Genomic DNA, 20,041 nt, shown 5'->3' on the forward strand with positions numbered 1-20,041 from the left:
AACTCGACTTGCGAAGTTTTCGACCTATGAGTGTGCATTCGGAACGGATTAAATTCGTAAGTCGAGGTCCCACTGTATTTATAAAGCATCTAAATGGAAACCATACAACTTCAAAATGGTCTCATTCCTTAACCCCTCTTAGAACCCTCCTCTGTTGGGTTAAATGCTCAGACAAGGCCATGCCCTGCACCCTCTCAAACCAATAGGGATGGCATGCAGACTCCCAGTGTTGGGACATTTTGACTCTGGCTGAAGGCAGCAACAAAGCAAGCAACTCCTTGTTTTATATGAGTGGAATTTGAGACACTTTCCATGGCTTAGCATTCTCAGTCAGTTCGGTCTGCAGCTAACAGCAGCGCTACCAACTCTTTGTGCATAAAAGGGGGGTGGTTAACTCGCTTCAGTGGCTAGGAGTGCCAAGACTGGATCTGAAGTGAAGGTTTGGTGTGTTATTGTGGAGAGATCCGCAAATATAGATCACCAATAAGATGTTAGTTTTTCACACCCTCTCCCTGCCCCCCACATACGGGGAATGGTGCCCTTATGGCCACAAGCTCTCCAACATAGTGGCATGAGATAAGTTGTCTTTTTAATAAACAGGCAATAAAAGAAGAAAGGTCAGCTTGCAAAGCAGGGAGGGGGAATCAGCTCTACAAGCAGGTATGGTGAAGATAACCATGAGGACTAGCTTCCAGAAGCCCAACCTAGTGGAAATATTCTCTGCCTTCAGTAGGCACGTGCGTGACAGGACATCATTCCGTAACAAACAACTCCTTTGTGCAGGAAATGACACCATCCTAATGTCTCAAAAAAGTGGTGTGGACTTGTGCAACTTGCCTGTTTTCACAATCACACTCCACTCCAATGAAGTAAACATAGAGCTCAGTTGCCTCTTTGCAGAGCCCTGAAAAGGAGTGCAAGCTGGCAAGACCTGAGCCCATTTCAGATGAGAGATGTGGAGCTATCAGTGGAGCAGAAAACTCAAGCCCCCCTCCCAACCCCACCCCTCGCCATCCAAGTATCCCTTCTAAAGCTGGGAAGAGAGTCTACACACCTGGAAGCCATTCTCCCACTTCCACCTTCCAAGCATGGATATCTCCGCATATGTCATCAAAACACTCCTTAAATATAGTACTTTGGTCAAATCGATCCCCAACAATATGACCTGTTCAGGCAATTCCAAGTTTTGAAAAACGTAAGAAGAGCATCCTGGATCAGACCAATGGCCCATCCAGCCCAGCACCCTGTTCTCGTCACAGTGGCCAACCAGATGCCCCAATGGGAAACCTGCAAGCAGGATTTGAGCACAAGAACCCTCTTCCCTCCTGTGGTCTCCAGCATCTGGCATTCGGAGGCAATTACCGCCTCAAACAATGGAGTCATATCATATAATCATCACAGCTAGTAGCTATCAATAGCCTTTTCCTCCGGTGGTATCCAAATTTAATAAATAAATTAAAAAAATCAAAAAACATGGAATACTTTGGTGAAGGGAGGCAACTGGGTTTACTTTCAGGCAACCTGTTTATTGAGAGTTTTGCCCCCCCCCCTTTTTTTGAACAACATATGTGGCAGGTTAAACTATATTGGCTTATTTATAAAACTAAATTCTGATTTGTTTATGGGGAGGTTATACAACATCTCATCAAGCATTTGGTATCCCACACTTTCCGGTGCATTTTCCTGTCACTTTCCATATGGCAAAAACTTCAGGTTATTTTTATTTTATTTTTATTTTTTGGAGCAGGGAGGCATGTTGGCTGCCCAAGAACACCAAATTAGCTTTAATTGCACAACAAGAATTTGCCGGCATGTGATTGAAACCCACACAGAAATAGTGACAGTGTCTGGAAGCTACCAAAGCCCCATGCATGTAGAACCTACCAAGCTCCAAATTCCCTCCATTCTGACCACTGGGGCATCCTTGGATCTGAACATTGAGCAGGCACCATTTTTGAGCTTTTGAGCTCTCCCCCTTGCTGGGGTGGAGAGCATGGCCTTCTCAATGTGCTTGCTCTAGAAGCCTAGGGGTGTTCATGTGAGATTTCGCAGGAATTTGGATGGCCCTGCAAGATCTCAAGGAAGCATCCCAGAACCCATGCATTGAGCACCCGCCGCCCAGCAAGGCAGAGAGCTGAAAATGTCTTTCTGTGTTGGGAAAGGCCAGTCAAAAAGAGCTTTCAAGATCTCCACTTTGCTTGCATTTAACTTGCGTAATTTCAACCAGCCAGCCTTCAATCACATCAGGTTGAAATCCCTCTAGTTAAAGGGATGTAAGATGTTGTCATATTGTAATGAAGCCTAGATACTATTTTCTACTGCTCAGCTCAGCTGCTTCGAGCATGGTGCTGATAATGCCAAGGTCATGGGTTCGATCCCCATATGGGCCACCTGTATATTCCTGCATTGCAGGGGTTGGACTAGATGACTCTGGGAGTCCCTTCCAACTCTACAATTCCATGATTCTATTATTCTAATAGAAATATGTTAGTCTTTGACTTGTTGCAAGCACTGAAAGATGCCAAAGACAGGGACCCAGAATGCATTCCAACTTTCATCGCACACACACACACCACACCCCTCCTGAGTCTCATGGCTCTTTAAGAAGTTCTCCGTGCCAAACTGATGTCCCTTTTGCTTTGGCAGAAGCTGCCCTGCTGTTCAGCATTCTGTGGCCAACTCCTTCCCCCAAGCAAGTTGCAATTTGGGAGCTTTCTGGGGCAGCACAACAACAGCTCTGAGGCTAAGGAGAGCTTGCAGGGAGCCCAACACACAATTCCGAATCAATTTTATCAAGTGAGTCTCTTGACGATTTTTCATAATCATCTGCACACTTCAATTTTATTTTATTTTATAAACTACTCCTGATCCCCCTTGCTAACAGAGCAGGATCAGTGGGCAGCACCTCACCCTTGGGGGCTGTGGGATTATCTGGGTGGGACACTAAGAGCCAAAAGGGTGGCAGGGGGCTCCCGGAGATGTAAATAACTATCAGACTATCACTGGATCTGTTGACTGAATTAAACAAAATGGTTTTAATTGGATTTTCAATAAACATGCAATTAATTGTGACTGCTTTGAATTTTATTGTGCTGTTATCTTCCTTTGTGGGTCATGCAAACTATTACGAATTATGTTTTTAATAGTGTATGGTAAGGGGCACTGGGGATGAGTTTATGGAACCAAGAGGGCGGTGGCCCAAAAAAGTTTGGGGACCACTTGTCTAAATCCTAATAGGTCTTGCTGGGCTGCACAGTTAGGCCCAGTCACACCTTTCTGCCCACCCCACCCCCACCCCGGAAGATCGCCCATGCGGCTGTCTCTGCTCTGACAGTTTCTGAGCAGCCTCTGCCTGTTAGCAAAGGTGATGGAGATTGCCACACCGCTTGCACATTGCAAAGCCCCTATAAAGCTGTGGAGGTTGGGGAAGTTGAGGCAGAGGCTGCCTCTCCCAGCCCTGCGTGGCATGTGTGCGTGAGTGTGCCAGCCACACAGTTCCTTCCTTCCTGAGAGACACTGTTGGGCAGATTAACGCCTTTGGAGAAGCATTTTGCAATTACCTTGCTGAGAGGGCGGGAGAGAAAAGCAGAGTAACGGCAGTCCTTGTGCTGGGAAGCAGAAATTTGTGTGTTTCCCCCACACTCTCTTTGTGAACTTATTGAGGGGAGGCAGCACATTGGCAGGTGATGCCACTCTAATCTCCAGCGTCGCCATTTCCCAGAATGAGCAGAGAGTCAATGGAAAATAAGCAGAGGTAAGTTCTGAGGATCCCAGATATTTTTATTATTATTATTATTATTATTATTTTAATTGCTTGCCGCAATGCATGGGGTCGTGTGCTCAGTTGTGTCACCAGATTATGACTGTGTTTTGCCCTGTCCAGGGTCTGCTGTGTTAGAGAATGTCATCCTCAATACATACTGGGGCTCACGGGGCATTATTACGCCTTCTTCCTCTGTTAGGTGGTACCGGTAGTTGTGTGTGCCAGCCTGGGAAGGGTTCCCACTCACTCTGTTGTGGGAATGCCCAGCCAAAGAAGGGTGGCCAGCTGGCATTTTGGTGCTGGGTAATGCTGACATGTAGAGCTAAACATCGTACCAGGAGATAGTTGAAACTCTGCTCCAGACATGTGGGACATAGGGCAGCTCTGCTCGTGATGGAAATGTCTCCAGAATGAAGTTGCAGGGTGGAGATCAGAAGAATTGTCTTGCTAGGTCAGCCACAGAACTGTCTAGTCCAGATCTCTCAGCACTCACAAGTAGGGCTTGAGGGGATGCCCATTTCCGCCTTTGTCCCCATTGTCTGGCATTAAGGCAGAGTGACCCAGCACATGGAGGTTCCATATAGTCTCCATAGCTAATAGGGAACAAAAGTGGGACCTCCAACCAAATGTTGGAGTGTACCTCCTTTGCCCCCAAACGGGAGTTTGATTGCTGTTAAATCCTACGCTTGCATTATGTTGGGAACAGAGAGAGGCCAGTGTTGTATCTAGCGCTTGCTCAGGAGCAGAAGAAGAGGAAAACACACAACTAGGAAAGACAAAAATGGCAGGAAAGCAGCAGGCATGCCCCGGACAGATCACTTATTCCCACCAGTGAGGGATTTTGCCAATGGGACGAGGGAGGAATTTGATTCAGTTCTCACTTAAAAGGCGAACCTCCCTAATTCACCCTTTATAAAATGAAGCCCAGCTGTCCTTTGAAATGGGCACTTCTCCAAATCTTGGAATGTCATTCTCCAGCCAAGTAATGTGTGCAAAAATGCATATTCTGGGATAAAATACATTGAAATGTATATATCAGTGAAAATAACAGACAGAAATGCATGCTATAATAAGGGAATTTTTTTGCAAAAATGTGTAGATTGGGGGAAACCATGTGCAAAAATGTGCACATTAGGAGAAATTCACACTAAAGTGCTGGCGTATTTTCACGAGGACATTTTTTATTTAAAAAACCTGATGCGTGGAAAATTTAGAGAACTTAACTTAAGACTGGGAAAACAAGACAGTGAGATGAACCGAAACTGACTGACTTGGCCCTCTGTAGATGCCACCCACCTGTGAAGGGAGCCAATGACTGCTCACAACATCAGCCCCCATTCCAGAAACCAGCCACTTGTCATGGCTGTGGGGTACCCAAGCAATTAGGCCAATCAGGCCTGGCATTAAAGAATGAGTGGTGGGCTGTGGGTTTTGCCTCTTTTGAAGTATGCAAGAGTTGTTATTTAAGAGTGGTGATCCTAGCCTACCGGTGGGGTCCTCTGGCCCACAGGAGGACTACTAAGTATGGGGCCCTAACCCACGCACCAAGTCACAGCTCAAATTTCTATTAGCTTCCCCTATCTGTGAGCTAGCCTTATGCCTGTGAAGTTGCCACAACCCTGTGCCCTGTCCTTGGCATTCAGACATGCACCTATTCCTGGAAGAACAAGCTATTCATTCTGATGGACCCATCACAGCAGCTGAGCTTGGGGCACTTTAGATTCTTCTTCTGTAATACTATGAGGCTTAGCTTTCAGTTCTATGACAGCACAATTTGGTTTTGCTACAAGCGTCAACAGATACAGGTGTCGGGGATCTGACAATAGCAGGCTCAGAATGTGACGCAGGATTGGTGGGGTTGCTGTAGAAGTGTTCTTGGTTTTCTCCCAAAATGTTCAAACTACATCTCTGCAAATAAACTAAATTGTGCAAAGCACCTGATTCTCTCTCTCATCTACAGCTAATAAAATCCAGCAGCACAGTGCCTGGAATTTTCTCCACACAAAGAAGTGAGGAGCTCAGAGCAGTTGTTGTTTTTCTGCTATAACTAATGTAAAAAAGATAAATGGAGCAGAGACTTGTAGACTTGAGGCATAGCATGACAATCCCTAATTTGCCTGTCAGATCACCAGGGGTGGCCTTCAGAACTATCCCGATATCAGTGATTCATCTCACTGTTTTCGTCTAGCCTTTTTTTTCTTAGTTCTCACCAAAAAGGTGAGCATGTGTCTGGCCTCCCTCACTGCCCCAGAAACGTCATTGGGGACCCACACAATTAAATGCTACCCACACAAAATTCTGCATATAGTAAACTAGCAGGTCAAGAAGAAGCCTAGGCCAGAAGCCCTTCTCTTTGACAGACGGGGGGGGGGGTTGCAAATCTACAAGGCCTGCTTAAACAAAGGCATTAGTACCCTGCTTTCCATCCCAGGCTTAGCTCTGCAGCAGCAACAGGAAATTCCTCTGAGAATGTGAAGAATGATTTTCCCTTGCTAACCGGACACAACCCTCCCACACCTGGGATTGAGAGACAAAGGTTACATCCATGCCATACATTTAGGGTTGCCAGACTCAATAGAGGGCAGGACTTCTGTGCCTTTAATTGCCCTGCTCTCTTTTGCGTCTGGAAACCTTAAAAAGAAACCAGCAGACCCTTTGTTTAGTTTCCTAGCAAAGGGTCTGCTGGTTTCTCTTTAAGGTTTCCAGACTCAAAAGAGAGCAAGGCAATTAAAAGCACAGAAGTCCTGTCCTCTATTGAGTCTGGCAACCCTACATACATTTATAGCCCTCTTATACTACTTTAACAATCATGACTTTCCCCACCCGCAAAGAAACCTGAGAGCAGAAGTATTTAATGGGGCTGGGAATTGTACCTCTGTAATGGGTCCCCTAACAACTCTCAGCACCCTTAATAAATGACATTTCCCAGGATTATTTAGAGCAGTGTTTTTCAACCACTGTTCCGCGGCACACTAGTGTGCCGCGAGATGTTGCCTGGTGTGCCGTGGGGAAAAGACGGCGGTGGGGCGGCGAGCCACCGCGTCGCGCCTGCAGGATCCCTGGCTGGCTGGCTGGCTGAGCGCGTGTGGTTCCTTCCCAGAGGAGCCTGGCAGGCGCCAGCAGGGGGAAGCGCTTCTGCGGGGAAAGCAGGCACTCTTTTTCCCGGGTGCCAAGTGAAGCTGGAGAGGAAGCGAACAGCAGAGGGACCGGCTCCCGGGTGACTCCGCTCAGCCGCGGGCTGCTCTGCAGAGCGAGGCTCTCTCGGTAGCACCTCCTGCTGCCCCGGGGCCACGTGAAGCGGGCGGTTGGCCGGCTCCTCCCCGCCCCCTCAGGTGCCCACCCCACCCGCTGCATCCCCGCGGAGCCCGGGAGGGCGCTTCTGGGCGGCGGGCGCTGGCTTTGCGGGCAGGGCTGCCTAATGGGCCAGCGTGGAGCGGGAAGGCCCTGCGTGACCTCCGACGGGAAGGTCCCTCCGAACCTCCCAGTGCGCAGGGTCATCGAGGGCACCTCGAGGAGCGAGCGCGGGCCCCTGGTGGCGAGAAACAGTGCCCATCCGCCGCCCGAGCGATGGGCGGGTCTCTGGGCGCAGCTAGGCACGTCTGCTGCTCTTGCCTGACCTTGTCGCCTTACAGCCCCGACGTCGTGCGAAAGTGACAGGCGGGGAAGGAGGCCATGGAGTTGTGGGGTGGGGGAGTTCACGAGTGATCTCGGATCGTTTATGTTTATGAGGCAGGAAGATGCTGCCAGCCATGGCGCACATGCATCCAGCTTTGTGTATGGGTGTAGTGCCCCAGTGCCAGGCTATCTTGTGCCCCAGGCAAAGATAATTACTTGCACCCAGTCCCAGCCACCCCCAATTGCTAATTTCAGTTTTCATAAGCAGACAAAATTCTTCAAAATATTAAAGGTATCAGAAATGTATATTGCAACCCCCCCCCTCCGGTCATAGCTGCCAAGTTATCCCTTTTTAAAGGGATTTTCCCTTATGCTGAATAGGCTTCCTCGCGAGAAAAGGGAAAACTTGATGCTGTTGAGGGTCACTTTACACCTAGGGAAGCCCCTCCCGTTTTGGGTTTGAGTTGAAGTCCCCTGACCTTATTATAAATGGAAATACTACTGTTGCGGGCACATGCTAGGAAGCTGCAGCTATTTGGGGATTCCAGTGTGTGGACAAGCAGCTAAAACCTCAATAATAACCTCAATAATAACCTCAAGCAGCTAATAACGTCAATAATATAGGCACAGAGTTAAATTTTTTAACATTTTCTAATGGTGGTGTGCCTCGTGATTTTTTTCATGAAACAAGTGTGCCTTTGCCCAAAAAAGGTTGAAAAACACTGATTTAGAGTAAGCCATGACTGTTAAAGTGGTATAAAGGTGATTAAAATGTGTGGTGCAGATGGGAATGTAAAATAGAGGCAATCCCCCAAAGAAAGCAGAAAGGTTAGTGGAGAACATTAGCTGCCCACCAAGAAGGTGTGTGTGTGTTGCATTGGTTATGTAACACCTGCCTTTGATTCACTTGATCAACAGCGAATCAACACCTGTCCTTTCTTACACAACACCTCTGCTCTGGTGCTGATGCTGACATCTGAACCGGACTTGCAAACTGCCTTTCCGATTCAGTATTGATATCAAGGGTGGTGTAAAACACAGCTGCATTTTAGCCCCACTCTTACTTAATCTCTACATAAATGACATCGTTCAGGAGCTCTCTTCTCCCTTTCCGCACACGCAGCTCGATTTCTGCAGATGGTGTGGCTCTTGTTTCACTCCCCCAAGTAGGTATGAGATTATTATTTTCCAAATCTGGAACTTATTGCAATCTGGGAGGTTAATTTGCTCGTTATATTGACTAAATTGGTGGTGTGCATCAAAAGGCATTCACAACATATGTGGTTGTATACTGTAATTGAACAGTGTTGCTCACTTAAGTACTTTGGCTTTATCTTTGCAAAAACTCTGTGGCACATTTCTTTTGAGGGGGTTAAAAATTCACCTGCCTGCTCATTGCGGGCCTAGAAAGACACTTTATTATACTTCAGACCACCATTCATTAGAATCAATATTAACAGTTTCTGTTGCTCAAACTGTATCCTGCTTGTTATATAGTACAGCTATCCGGGGGCAGCTCTAGCAGAGATTAATTGGATAGCATCCCAAATAAGGCTGTGTACAAATTATTATTATTATTATTATTATTATTATTATTATTATTATTATTATTATTTTGTTTTATTTTATTTTATTTTATTTTTTTATTTATCTATACCCCGCCCATCTGACTGGGTTCCCCCAGCCACTCTGGGCGGCTTCCAACAAAAGATTCAAAATACATTAAAATTTAAAAATACATTAACATGACGTTAGCTGCAATCCATGTTGTTACATGCCACCCCAATCTACAAATAGTAAGAGGTTTTTATTGTCTGATTGACCTTCTGACGATTCTGGAAAGAAGATTCCTGCATTGGACTAGATGATCCTCATGGTCCATTCTGATTTTACCATATGTTGTTGCTGTTGTTGGTTTTTTTTAAAAAAAAAAAAAAGAGGGACAAAAGAAAGTGTGGATAAGCCCTGAGTCCTACTCAGAGGAGACCCACTGAAATCAATGCACTCACATTTATCACGTTCATTAATTTCAAACGCCTTACTCAGAGTAGAACTGACATTGGTTACAACCCTCTGTCAGCATTTTAGTGCAAATTTATCCTGATATGCACATTTTTGTATGTAGTCTTGACTAATTTACACATTTGCAAGCACTTTCTCCTAAAATATTGCAAGCTTATGCTGTTTTCACTAATGCATGCATTTTTATGCACACTTTCCCCTAATAAATGCATTTGGGTAAACATTGGCCAGTTGAAGAACTGCTTCACAAAATCTGGATAAGTGAAAAATTCAAAGTTTCTCCTAAAATACGTATTTTTATACACATTGGCTGGAGAACTGCATCTATATTGATTTGCTTGTGGGGTGTTCATGTGCCTTCTTGTTATTAATTTGTTCATCCAGCACTTTTCAATACATTTTCCTAACGCCACATGCACAAAAACCTGTTTGGCTATATCTGGCTCTCTTTAATTGTAAACCATTGATCATGAGAATTGCTAGCACACAGAAACAACTACTTTTCTAACGCGGTTGGGAAAATGTCCCACTGCTTATGTCAATCTTAAGGATTAACAAAACTTTGCAACTGCATTGTCTCATCACAGCCTCTGCATCTTCTGTTCTACCTGTGTCCCAAAGATGGGACACAGAACTTCTAACTTCTAAAGCCAGGTCATGGATATTTTTGGCATGCCTGGAAACCAAACGCAGAGGGCGCAGAGCAGCCCAGAACATTGCCTAGCTGGTACTAATGCCTCACGATAATCCTTTTTGTGCAATACAAGAGGTGGTGAAATTCTAACTGCACACCTTCTTATTAGGTGTCCCCCCCCTCCAATGTAAATCCCACCTAGGTTTAGGACTGGCAGCATTTATTGCCAGTCGCATGAGGTGAAAACACCCCCCTCCCCCGCCATAGTGTCACGAAGGGATTTCGAAGTTCTAAGTGCCTGAATGTGTTTCTCTCTGGATTCCAGGTGATGCCAGAACCCTGAGCAACACCATGGCAAGCCCAAAGAAGCCCTGGCCCAGGGGGGAAATGATGCTGTTTCTGGGATGCTCTGCCTGCTTCCTTCTGCTCCCAGGAGGTAGGTTGCCATTCTGCTGTCTAGATGGGGCCAATTTGGGGCATAATCGAACGACAGGTGATGTGCAGCGGGTTACTTTTTTCCCCCATTTAATAGAATCGTATAATTTTTCTTACAACAAAGCATGGGTGTACCCAGCATGGGGCAGGGGGGTGCAGCTGCCCCCCCTAGAAGGCCAAACCACGGGCCCGACTAGGGAAGCAAATACCCTGCGCAGGCGCCCCGCTTGTTGACACGGGAGGGGAGGGGGAGAGGAAACGCTGCTGATGCCGCGGCTCCTCGGCAGCGGCTCCTCCTCTCAGCCCGCCCTGCCTACATTTGCACCAATTCCTGCCCACTAAAGCCTTCGCACCTCCCAATGGAAAGCCCTGCCGGGCGGCAACCTCTCCTGCCTAAGAGTTCTGCTGGGCTGGCAAGCGAAGGAGACACGGCTCCCTGCATTGGTTGTAGCCGCTGCTGCGCTCTGCCTCCCGGTAGGCTGCACTGCGAGCGTCGGCGTCGCGGGCTGGGAATCACCCCCTTCCCCTCTGCACCACCCTACCCCCCCCCCAAGTTAGGAGTTGCTACTGAGACTCCTCCTGGGCCGGGAGAGGAAGTGCACCGACAGGAGCCAGTTCAGCCTCGGCAGGCAGAAGCCCGCAGAGGAGGAGTGGGGGGCGGCGCCCAAAGGCGGTGGTCGTGGCTGCTGCAAGGAAGCTGCATGGGGGCGTTTGCGCCGGATTGTCGGCGGCAGGAGTAGTCCAGCGGCAGTGACCCTTCCTCGCCGCCCCCCACCCCCGGCAATAGGAAAGGAGCTGCCTTGGGGGGCGGCACAGCTCTCCGCTCCCCCTGCGTGCATTGCCCTCTCCGGGCATTGGCTGCTGTTTCCTTCTTTGCAATGCGCCCCCCAGCCGCACTCCCTTGCTGACCCTGCCGAGAGAGGGACGTTGAGGGCAGGGGAGCCGCTGCCACCGCCGTATGCTCGCAGCTGGGGGGGGCTCGCTCGCCTGCGCTGCGCCACCCCACCTTTCCCATCTTTTGCTCCTTTGCGATGAGGAAGCGGCGGTGGCAGCTTCTTCTTCTTCTTTGAGGATCTCAGCTTGGCGAGGGGGGTCCCCAGTATCCTCCCAGGCCATGGAGGGATGGCCCCCCAGGACTAGCAGACCTCTGAGCTCCTTCCCCATCCCAGATATATAGGGTGGGAACTGGCAAGGCTTCGGGGGGACCTGGAGGAGGGAAAGCGGGACCCAAAGGGGTTTTTCAGGGGGGGTGGCTAGCCGTAAATGGATGGGAGTGGTGTTTTCAGAGCAGGACCGTCTTAAGCATACCTGGCGCCCTGGCACCGTGGTGTGACAGAGCCCTCTGGCGCCCCCACCCTGCCCCGTTTCCCGGTGCAGCGGGCACAGCTCACTGCGCGGCTGCCGCCTGGAGGGCCGGAGCCCTGCGCAACCCAGCCTGGCCGAAGGGCTGGCCCTGGGCCAGGGGGTGCTGCCCGCCCCCTGTTGCGACGCCCCAGGCCCGCCGCCTCCGGAAAGCAGCCTGAAGCCGCTGAACAGCTGAGAGGCGCGTCTGGGGCGGCCTCCGCCGCGCCTCTCAGCGGGCGCAGCAGCGCCCCTGGTGGCCTGGCGCCCCACGCCACCGGACCCAGGCCTAGAGACGGCCCTGCTTCAGAGCAGGGGAATTTCGTGTGAGAGCGTTTAGGGGGTTCATTTAGCGGCTGCAGCCGCCGCCGAGTCATCGGGCCCGTTGGCCCTGTAGCCCCGCCCACATTCCCACTTTGTGGCCCCTCCCGTGCCTTGGCCCCACCCCTGAACGACCATGGCTTGCCCCCGCCCTAGTTTTGATCCTGGGTACGCCCCTGCAACAAAGTACGAAAAAAATTGTTTAACTTTTTTTTAAAGGCCACAGCCTGCTTGACTACACAGCGATATAATAAACAATATACTGCATAAGCACAGAATTATAAAATTGTAGAGTTGGAAGGGACCCCCAAGTCCAACCCGCTGTAATGCAGGAATCACACGTAAATTATCTGTTGTGACGTGTGGTTCGTGATTTCAGCTATCTTGACATAATATGCTGGAGACAGTTCTCTAGTAACACTTCTTTATTAAAGCAAACAAGACTGAGCTCTGAGGAGAGGAAAGCTACATTTATAGGGACGGGGGACTAGGTAGAAAGGGATACATTTTGGAGGGAACAATATCAGGCAATCACAGTGCTGCCTTTTGGAGGAAACCAATAAGACAGAGGATCCAAATACAGCAGCTTAAATGAACCAATAGTAGCTGTACCTTCTGGAACCAAAAGGCAGTTACTTTACCCTAATGCAAATACAGTGGTACCTCTACCTACGAATTTAATGCGTTCTGAACGCACATTCGTAAGTCGAAAAATTTGTAAGTTGAATCCCATAGGAATGCATTGAGAGAGAAAAATCGTAAGTCGAAGCAACCCTATCTAAAAATTCGTAAGTAGAAAAAAAATCCTATCTAAACCACATCCAAGATGGCGGACGGAGCTCCATTCGTAAGTAGAAACATTCATAAGTAGAGTTATTAGTAAGTAGAGGTACCACTGTACATACAATAGTAATACAGATATAAAATCCTTTGACTCAATACACAACACTATCCAACCTCCCATTCAAAACTTTCAAGGCAAGAGAGTCCACCACTTTCCAAGGGAGTCGTTTCCATACAGTACAAAAGATTAAAAACGGGTACTTAAATACAATTCATCATAATACTTAACAGTACAGAATAAACAGCCATATCAAAATATTCACAATTGCATGTGCCACCAACCATGAACAGCTGTATTAGTGTGTTTTCCCACAGCTGCAGCAACAGGTGGAATTTGTGAGGCCTCCTCCCCCTGGGTTTGATGAGAGCCATGTTGCTCTCCCAAGCCAGTGTTGTGTAGTGATTAGAACAGGCATCCCGAAACTGCAGCCCTCCAGATGTTTTGGCCTACAACTCCCATGATCCCTAGCTAACAGGACCAGTGGTCGGGGATGATGGGAATAGTCCAAAACATCTGGAGGGCCAAAGTTTGGGGACGCCTGGGTTAGAATATCAGACTAGGACCTAGGAGACCAGGTTTCCAGTCCTCATTGAGCCATGAACCTTTCCTGGTGACCTTGGGCCAGTCACTGCCTCTCTCAGCCTAACCTACCTCACGGGGTTGTTGTGAGGATAAACCAGGGAGGAGGAGAACTACATAAGCTGCCTTGAGATACCTTGGAGGAAAGGTGGGGTACAGATTGGATAAATCAATAATAAATCAATAAGCCATTCTCTCCTTGCCCAGCAGGATCCTTGGCCTGCAGCAGCATCACCACAGACTCCCCAGTGGTTCTCTTGGGAGCCACAGCAAGAGCTTCTTGCACCATCTGGAGACGCTCCTGCCTCATCCAAGACGATGAAGAAATTCAGATGATGTGGAAACTGGATGAAGAGTTCCTGACAGGGACCCAGTACAGTTTACACAATGGGGTAGAAGTCTCCAACATCACCATCGGGCCCATCAATGAGACCGTGACCACTTTGAGATGCTACGTAAAGAGGAAACAGGAGCCACAGATGATGACGGTCATCCATATTCATGCAGGATGTAAGTCAACCCTGGTGCTGCAAAGCAAGGGACATGGGGCAGGAGGCACCTTTGATATACGTGGGCATTCATTGTAACAAAAGAATCAAGGTGATTGACAATGATAAAAGCAGTAAAATCATGATTGGTGCAAAACTTCCAAAAAGCAATAGCAAAAAGAAATCCTCGTTAACAAGGAAGTCCCGGAAAAGTCCACTGGGGTAAAACCTCTGCACTAAAAGGAGAACTACTTGAAAATGATTTACAGGTGGTATTTAACTCCAAGTAGGCTTGCTAAGATGTATAAGACTGAATCAGATGTGTTGGAGATGCAAAGATGTACAGTGGTGCCTCGCAAGACGAATTTAATTCGTTCCACGAGTCAATTTGTTTTGCGAAAATTTCATCTTGCGAATCACGGTTTTCCATAGGAATGCATTGAAATTTCTTTTTTTGCCCATAGGAACGCATTAATTAAATCTCAATGCATTCCTATGGGAAACCGCGATTCGCAAGACGAATTTTTCGCAAAACGAATTCATCTTGCGAGTCACCATCAGATCACAAGACACATTCGTCTTGTGAAAAAATTGTCTTGCAGGGCATTCGTCCTGCGAGGTACCACTGTAGAGGGAACGTTCTTTCATATGTGGTGGGCTTGTAAAAGGGTAAAAGAGTATTGGGAAATGATCCATAATGAATTGGGGGGGAATTGTAAAAGTACTTTCCCCCCCCCCCCAAAAAAAGTCCTTTCTGTTGGGAATAATTCAGACAGAAATTCCCAGGTGTCAAAAAAGATTATTTATGTATGCCATTACTGCGGCCCATGTTCTGTTAGCCCAAAAATGGAAAACAAGCGAGGTCCCAACCAAAGAAGAATGGCAACTTCAAGTTGACAGAATATGCGCAGCTTGCAGACTTAACATGTAGAATAAGCGAACTATAAGAACATATGTTTAAAGAAGATTAGAAAATGTTTATTGAATATATGGGAAATAACTGTGTACATCTGAAAATGCTGGCAACATTAAGATAAATTCAACAGTGTAATTAAGTTTTGATGGATGTAATAATGGAATACGGAATGGTATAGTTTTTGTAAAATATGCAGGGATTTATATGTAAAATGAACCATGGAAAGAGAAGAAGGGAAGTCACTGATATCTTAAGGATGTAAAAATGAGCACTGGTACTTTAAATTGTAAAACAGAAAATTTAATAAAAATTATAAAAAAGAAGCAATGGGGGCCAGGAGTACCTCTCTTAGATCAGGAGCAGCGCAACCCCCCAAAGGGTCTGTGTCTTCTCTGATGGTGGGTCTTTTGAAGTAGAACTAAGTGTTTATTGTCAGGAGGCAGGGACATTTCTTGAGCTATTCTAGTCCCAGAGTATTTAAGATTTAAAAAGTCAAAACCAGCACCTTTAATTGAACCCAGAAACCCATTGGTAACAAGCCCGGCCCTGCCAAGAGGCAGAGTGAGGTTGGCAAACCCTGGTGAGTGGGCAGTGGGGTGAGGCATCAGAGGTGAAAGTGGTATGTGCCCCCACAGTCTGCTGTCCACAGGTGGGGTGGCAGGCATTGTCCCATTGCTAGTGTTGAAGGAAGACTTGGCTGCCTGTCATGTCAGCTTCAGCATGTGGATTGGGCCCCTTTGCCTCGGGCAGCAAAAGATCTTGGACTGACCCTGACTGGTAGCCTGTAAAGTTGGCAAAGGATCTACTGTGATGTGATCCACTCTACCGTCTCTCTAGTCAAAACTCTGGCAAGCAACCATATTCTTCCTGCGGAAACCATTGCAAACAAGACTGCAGTGTGTCCCGAGCAGATAGTTCCAGAGGGCTTTAGTAAATGAGCCAAGCTGTATTCTTCAGGTGAAGGGAGAAATTACCAGGGTCCCTAACTGATCTGCCTTGGATGACAATTGCTTTCTGATAGAGCTAGAATGAGTATTTTAAAAATGGAGAACATTTCTAATCTTTTACCAGCCAGGTTTTGCATTTTATTTTCCCCCATCTGCATTCCAGTGCTTTAGATTGATTGACACCTGTTTATTGCTATGCTTTTTGGTAGGTATCAAATATGTAATTTTATAAACTGCCCCATCTCAAGTGCTGCTACTGGGGAAAGAAGTGTTGTTTGTCTGAAATTCCATTGCATGCCCACTGTGAAATATCAGAGACAAATCTCAAACACAGAATTCAAATGTCATTGGGTGGCAGGTGCAGATCTCAGTTCAGCCCCACAGAATGCAGGGGTGCAATTCATCCCCTTCTCTTCTTCCGTCCCCCTTTCCCACCCTTCAGATCCTCCAGCACAACCCCAAAACCTCACCTGCGTTATGAATGTCACCACGGATAACCTCACGTGCCGGTGGGACACTGAGCAAGACAGCCTCCTCCCAGTCAGTGTGGCCCTGAAGGGATCCCGGTAAGAAAATAGAATTTTTATTAAGAGTGTGGAGTGGGGGCAGTGGGGGAACATTGTCTCCCACATTCTGACCCTGGCTTACCTCAATAACTATTTCACATGGAATATGCAATTCTTCCACCATCATTCAGACGGACACACACCAATCCCGCATCAATAACTCACAAACTCTGTCAACATTTGCCCGCCGTTCTGCTCGTCAATGGTCTGCCAGACCGAGGGTCATCTTTGATGGTTTGCCGCCCTTCACAAAATCACTTAAACCACTGTCTTTCGAGTTACAGCTTCATCTCTGTACACATTTGTGAGCATTTTGTGGGTTTCCGATGCCAATTGTATGTTCGAATATTTCTCGCTGTCTGATTTCTGTGACCATTCACCGAACTTTCCGGTCACACTTTGTATATAAAAACATAATAGAACATTAAACTTTTTTTTAAAAAAAAAAAACCCTCCCCTACGCAGGATTGCCTTCAGACAGCTCAGGGGTCGGGTAACTCCATACCCTCCAACATTTCTCTAAATCAGGGACATCCCTGGAAAATAGGGATACTTAGAGGGTCTGTAAAATTTGGCAGTTTTGTACATCCTTGAACTGAGTCACCCAGCACGAGCACATTCAGGCACCGATTTATGAAGCTCAGTGCCCCATTTCACCCACCCCTGTGCATGGTGGGACCACAGAGAAGTCAAAGGTGCTTCCTCCTCTGGCAGCCACTGACTGACTGCTCTCTTGGTGTTCCAGGAATGAGGGGGTGTGTGAGGTCCCCACAGAGGCCGTCCCCGCAAGCTGCACCCCACTGCCTGGGCAGAACTCCTGCACCATCGGCCGAGAGAACCTCCAGCTCTACCAACCCATGATTTTCTGGCTGTCGGTGAACAACGCCCTGGGAGAAGTGGACTCTGAGCCACTGTGTGCAGACCCCATCAAATTAGGTGTGTGGAGGTAGAGGCATGGGTGTAGACAGGGGGCAGGAGGGGGCAGCTGCCCCCCCCTAGAAACAAAAAATTATTGTATTTTACAGACCATAACCAATACTTTGCCCCTCCAAAAACTGAAGTGGAAAGGGCTTTGCTTTAGCAAGAGCAGCTCTCCACTTGCTGGGGGCGGGAACACAGCTGTAACAAAAACACATCAAATAAATAAAGCAAAGTGGCTACCAGTACTTAAGCAGTTAAGACAATGGAGCAGAATATCCCTTCAGGCAAGGTCCACCCTATTCACCCTATTGTTATTCAGTGGGAGTTGTTAATGGGCATTCAGGGATCGCATTAACAGTTCTATTGGCGATTTAATGAGGGTGCAGAGGATTCAATGTGACTTAAGGTGGCCCTGCAAGGCTAAAAGGAAGTGAATAAGAAGGGGGGGGCTGTAGCTTTGATAGACACAGTGATGTTTATAAAAAGCATTGGTGTTCCAGTCTGCCCCTCCTCCTGCATCTGTATACTGTAAATCAGGGGTGGCCACCTCCCAAGAGACTCTGATCTACTCACAGAGTTAAAAACTGGGAGTGATCTACCCCCTTTTGGGGGGTTCAGGTCAAAGCTGTTGAGTTTTTTTAAGGAAGGGAAGCCCTGTTTTGGGGGGTTTAGGTCAAACTTGTTGAGCTTCTTTTAGGAGGGAGGGAGGCCCATTTTTGTTTAGGGCTTCAGGTCATAGTTCAGCTTTTTTTAGGGAGGAGGAAAAATTTGGGTGAGCTTTTTTTAGGGGTGCCAGTGATCTAGCAGTGATCTACCACAGACATCCAGTGATCTACTGGTAGATCACAATCTACCTGTTGGACGTGCCTGCTGTAAATCAAGCAGAGAGAAAGCTGCTTACAAGGCTCCTGTACAGGTGTCTGTATCTTCCTCTTGCTGCAGAGTTCTAGCATCACAGCGTCACCCAGAGGCACCCACAAATGTGAGTTATCCCTCTCTCTATTTCTTCCTTCCTTTCCTCCCTCTTCCATCCTCAATAAAATACGGGGGGGGGCAGATAAGCCCCACATAGAAAGCCCATCAACATGGGGGGGGAGGACTCTTTAAAATACAGTATTTACCAGTAATTTCTTTGGGGGGGGGAGGCACCTAGGCCTCTAGGAGTTGGCTGCTATGCCTAGGACAATTCAAGAAAGCAGAATCATGCATATGCTATGGTAATATATCAATAGAATCATGGAATTGTAGTCGGAAGGGACCACAAGGGTCATCTAGTCCAACCCCCTGCAATGCAGGATTTTCCCCCCAAGGTGGGGCTTGAACCCACAACATGGTTGAAATATTATGCTGATATGCAGCAACGCCTCGGAGCTGTCGTGACTGCGGCCGTGCCTTCCCTCGCCCTCACCCGCCCTGCCACCCCCTCTCGCCTGCCCGACCCTCCCGTCCTCTTGCTGCAGAGTTCCAGCATCACAGCGTCACCCAGAGGCACCCACAAATATGAGTTATCCCTCTCTCTATTTCTTCCTTCCTTCCCTCCCTCTTCCATTCTTAATAAAATATGGGGGGGCAGATAAGCCCCACATAGAAAGCCCATCAACATGGGGGGATGACTCTTTCACATACGGTATTTACTAGTATTTGGGGGGGGGAGGCACCTAGGCCTCTAGGAGTTGGCTGCTATGCCTAGGAGTAGGACAATTCAAGAAAGCAGAATGATGCATATGCTATGGCAATATATCAATAGAATCATAGAATTGTAGTCGGAAGGGACCACAAGGGTCATCTAGTCCAACCCCCTGCAATGCAGGAATTTTTTCCTAAGGTGGGGCTTGAACCCACAACATGGTTGAAATATTATGCTGATATGCAGCAATGCCTCGGAGCCGTCGTGACTGTGGCCGTGCCTTGCCTTGCCCTCGCCCACCCTGTCACCCCCTCTTGCCTGCCCGACCCTCCCGTCCTCTCCAGCCAAGCAGGGTAGCCGCCGCCGTTGCCAGCCCCAGAAGCACAAGGTGGCCGCTGCCGCCGCTGCCGCCACCACGATGTCGTCAGGCCAGCTGGCCCTGTAGCCCCGCCCACGTTCCCACTTTGTGGCCCCGCCCCTGAATGATCATGGCTTGCCCCCCCCCTAGTTTTGATCCTGGCTACGCCCTTGGGTAGAGGCAGCGGAGTCCGCCCTGACTTTGCATCTTTTTGCAGCGCTTCTGCCTGAGGTGGGGAGTTTGGAAGTGAAAGATGCAAATGCTAGCTGAGGCTTGCCATAGAAGAAAAGCCTGGCTGGATCAGACCTTCAAGATCAGACTTTGCCCTTGCCTTAGCTTTTTGCCCTGCACTTCTCGTTTCAGCCAAGCTGGACCCCCCAACCCTCCATTCCATACAGTCCATCCCCGAGGAGACTGACTGCATATCTGTCATGTGGGAAGCAGGAAGAGACAGCGAGCACATGCACCAGTTATGTGACCTGAGCTACCAGGCAGACGGCGACCAGGAGTGGAAGCTGGTGAGTACTGTTATGTATTCAGTGGTCTGTGTTTGCCTGAGTTTGAGTCTGAGTCTGGACTAAGGATTCTGAACCCCTGTGTTCTGATTCGATACACGATGTCCAATCACAGAACATTTCAGGATTTGGGCCTCTGCCATTGGCCC

At 48.0% G+C, this 20,041-nt stretch overlaps 1 protein-coding gene across 2 annotated transcripts in view; it reads left to right on the plus strand.

The window, feature by feature from the left end:
• Positions 1 to 3,339: 3,339 nt before the first annotated feature.
• CSF3R (colony stimulating factor 3 receptor) overlaps positions 3,340 to 20,041 on the plus strand; it is a 30,630-nt gene continuing 13,928 nt past the window's right edge. Inside the window, exons 1-6 of one of the 2 annotated variants that reach the window (XM_035120696.3) lie at positions 3,340 to 3,754; positions 10,360 to 10,470; positions 13,765 to 14,064; positions 16,348 to 16,471; positions 17,217 to 17,407; positions 19,741 to 19,895. In XM_035120696.3, the coding sequence (XP_034976587.3) occupies positions 10,386 to 10,470; positions 13,765 to 14,064; positions 16,348 to 16,471; positions 17,217 to 17,407; positions 19,741 to 19,895 (855 nt within the window). In that variant the 5' untranslated portion in view covers positions 3,340 to 3,754; positions 10,360 to 10,385. Of the gene's footprint in view, positions 3,755 to 10,359; positions 10,471 to 13,761; positions 14,065 to 16,347; positions 16,472 to 17,216; positions 17,408 to 19,740; positions 19,896 to 20,041 lie in introns of both variants that reach the window. The other variant, XM_035120695.3, reaches the window with a different exon arrangement.

Source organism: Zootoca vivipara, chromosome 6 (assembly GCF_965207765.1).
Source record: "Zootoca vivipara chromosome 6, rZooViv2.hap1.1, whole genome shotgun sequence".
Classification (NCBI taxonomy): domain Eukaryota; kingdom Metazoa; phylum Chordata; class Lepidosauria; order Squamata; family Lacertidae; genus Zootoca; species Zootoca vivipara.